Genomic DNA, 3,565 nt, shown 5'->3' on the forward strand with positions numbered 1-3,565 from the left:
GATCAATGATGCCACTCTTTTCTTTTTTCACGTTAATCCGAAAGTTTAAAACAACCGTCATACATATTTTTCTTGTGGTCTTCTTCCTAAGCTTAAAGTCAGAGACAAATGAAAAAAATATTCCTTTTCGTCTGAGATGTAAGCAAAAACATAACTGCAGTTTGATTGGTTGAGTGAGAATGGCAAATTTTGATAAACAGCCGTCATACTCATACATATTTTTTAGGTCTAGGGCCCACGTCTGATATAAACAATCAGTCCTTCCGTTTTGTCCTGTTCTTCTGGGTTAACACCCTAAACCAATCCAAGACCGAATTCCATAAATAATAGGGACCGAACCAAGATGTAAATATTGGGTCGATTCAGGATAAGGTAAAACCGGTAAGGTTCTTCTGGTTTTTTCAGGCCAACCTTAGTTATGCTCTCCCATTAAAACACTTAACAGTAAAAAATCTATGATTCATGATATAAATCCATGGCTCAAGGTATCAAATATTTTTTCCTAAAATATTAAAAAATAAATATAATTAATACTTAACTGTCTTTTTCCCAGTTAAAACTATCTGATAAATGATGCCACTCTTTTCTTTCTTCATGTTAATCCGAAAGTTTAAAACAATCGTCATACATATTTTCCTTGTGGTCTTCTTCCTAAGCTTAAAGTCAGAGACAAATGAAAAAAATATTCCTTTTCCTCTGACATGTAAGCAAAAACATAACTGCAGTATGATTGGTTGAGTTTGAATGGTAAATTTTGATAAACGGCTGTCATGCTCATACATATTTTTAGGTCTATGGCCCAAGTCGGATATAAACACTCGGTCCTTCCGTTTTGTCCTGTTCTTCATGGGTTAACACCCTAAACCAACCCAAGACCGAATTCCATAAAGAATAGGAACCGAACCAACATGTAAATATTGGGTCGATCCGGGATAAGATAAAATCAGTTAGGTTCTTTGGTTTTTTCAGGCCAACCTTAATTATGCTCTCCCCTAAATACACTTAAGAGTAAAAAATCCACGAGTCATGATATAAATCCACGGCTCAAGGTATCAAATATTTTTTTCCTAAAATGTTAACAAAATAAACATAATCAATAATTAACTATCTTTTTCTTAGTTAAAACTATCTGATAAATGACGCGTCTCTTTTCTTTCTTCAGGTTAATCCAAAAATTAAAAAAAACCTTTATCTTGAACTCTATTAAATTAGACGAGTCCAAACACGAACTTAGTCAAGAGCAGTTTGTTTACACCTTAAAAATGGAACATGTGAACAAATTTCACATGTTTAGTGAGCTCAACGAGTTTGATTATACATAAGACTAATTTACTATATAAAAATAGATATATGTAAAATAAAAACATAAGGTGAGTTATATATCATTTATACTTAATACCTTTTATTTTATGACATTTTTTTTTCTAAAGGAAACTCATATACTCTCTAATACGTATCTATTCACTCATTTTAAATTTCAGCACGACTTAAATCCAGACTTTTTAGAAAAAGGAAAACCTTAACTCCTTTACACAAGTATACCAAACGCTCCTTGATTTTAAGTTTTTATTTTCTAATGAAATTTCTTTGTTTATAAAAACGAACCAAGCACAACCCATTGGTCTTATTATAAATAATATATTTTTCATTTTCATTTTCATTTTCATTTCCTGTAGGATTGCACACAACCAACCGAATTCCAGTCTGTCCCTAAGGGTGAGTTTAATCCGGCCCAAACGTTCATATATTAAATACAATTAAATAAATTCTACTTTTCTAATTAAACACCAGTTAAATATAAAATATTTGTTGCAACTCTTTTTACGGACAAAACATAAATTTTCGACGACCAGCATATAACTTAATTAAATAGGGTATTATTATTTTATAAAGGGGGACAAAAATAAAAGAGATGAAAAAGATTTATAGGCACACAAAAAAGCCCTTTAAAAAAGTAAAAAAAATAATTAAAAAAATCATAATTCAAAATAAAAAAAAAATCGAAAAAAGTAAAAAAAAAAAAACAATGTTAAGGGAAAATTATCATTGTGTTTTATGTTTATTTCTTATTTTCATCATCGATTATGTCTTTTTCTTTGACATTGTGTATTTTTTTTCTTAATATTGTGTTATATTACTTAATATTGTGTTATATTTTGTTCGGCATTGTGTTATATTACTCAACATTGTGTTATATTGTGCTATATACTCAAAATATTATATCTGTTGTGTCTTTTTTTAGTTATCACTGTGTTTTTTATTTATTTTCGTCATTGTGTCTTTTTTTCGACATTGTATCTTTTCAGCGTTGGTTTAACAGGGATGACGGGGGAAACACTTTAGTTTTTAAAATTTTTTATTTATATTTTGAGTAATGATTTTTATATTATTATATTTTAAACTTTTTTATGGTTTTTGTCTGTTATAAATTAATCTTTCTCGCACTTCTTATTTTCGTATCCCATTTTATTTTAACTTTTCTCGCTTAATTAAACACTTCTTTATGCTATTCTAATCATTAGTTCATTGCATTAAAACATAAAACATAAAATTTATTAATCATTAAAACTAAAATTAAACAAAGTACATCCACTTGCCTATCATTTCTTAACCTAAAGCCAACGACAGCTCTAGATTAACCGGCTCCGGCTCCGGCACCTCCGCATCACCTAACCTAGACCCGGAGTTGCGAGGGTCAACACCGTCAACGGATCATCCTCACCCACATCGCGGGCATCAGGTCCGGCCGGCTTAAACGGGTTCTCAATAGAACAAAAAATCGCGCCTAAGAGACCGGTGTTCGTGAAGGTTTCGAACTCATTATCCGTCATAGACGAATATTTTCGCTCCAATTGATACCTCCAGTTGTTCCTGACCGAGTTACCGGTCCGCCCTCTCAAAGACCGGGCAATCCTTGCCCATTTCTTACTGATAAGAGCATGGGCCCATATGATAAGCCGGTCCTCTGGCGGTGTGAATGGAGTGTGAAGAACGGCCGGTGACAACTGGTCGTGCCACCGTTTCTTACACGACTCTGGGGTTCGCCGAGGTATTGACCGGCTTATGCGTTGCCAATCTTTCTTGGGTCCAAGCTGTTGATGACTGAGGTGCCTAAGCCTTGCATCTTCTAGCGGTGTCCAATGAGCCCTAACCCCATAACCTTCCATTGCAATAAAAATGTGTGTGAGTGAGAGAGAAAGCTATAGGTGAATAAAAGCTATAGGAGAGAGAAAGCTAAAGGTGTGAGGTAAAGGGTGAATGATAGATAGTTTTATAGAGGGTTTGGCTCAATGACAAGGGTAAAAATGTCCGATCACATCAATGACATGTAGATAAGCGAGATCTTTTTGTCAACAGAGCGAAATAAATAGGAAGATATCGAGTGAAGATGTCAATTTCTTTGTCACACCCCGACCAATGAAGGCGGAAACGTCGAGGTGCGACATGATTGCTCATTGCACAATGACACTATAAAGTTATAATATTTAAACAACTCATTTAAATCCATATCATCATAAATAACACAACAATTGTTCATACAAAATGCCAAATAGATAGATAAACA

At 33.4% G+C, this 3,565-nt stretch overlaps 1 protein-coding gene across 1 annotated transcript; it reads right to left on the reverse strand.

Annotated features, from left to right (window-relative positions):
- Nucleotides 1-2,669: 2,669 nt before the first annotated feature.
- LOC143626398 (transcription factor MYB77-like) lies at nt 2,670-3,167 on the reverse strand. The gene has a single exon (XM_077096509.1). The coding sequence runs from the start codon at nt 3,165-3,167 to the stop codon at nt 2,670-2,672; it is 498 nt and encodes a 165-aa protein (XP_076952624.1).
- Nucleotides 3,168-3,565: the final 398 nt, after the last annotated feature.

The sequence above is a fragment of the Bidens hawaiensis genome, unplaced genomic scaffold, assembly GCF_021521415.1.
Source record: "Bidens hawaiensis isolate Kalapana, Puna unplaced genomic scaffold, B.hawaiensis_p1.1 tig00004357_1, whole genome shotgun sequence".
Lineage (NCBI taxonomy): Eukaryota > Viridiplantae > Streptophyta > Magnoliopsida > Asterales > Asteraceae > Bidens > Bidens hawaiensis.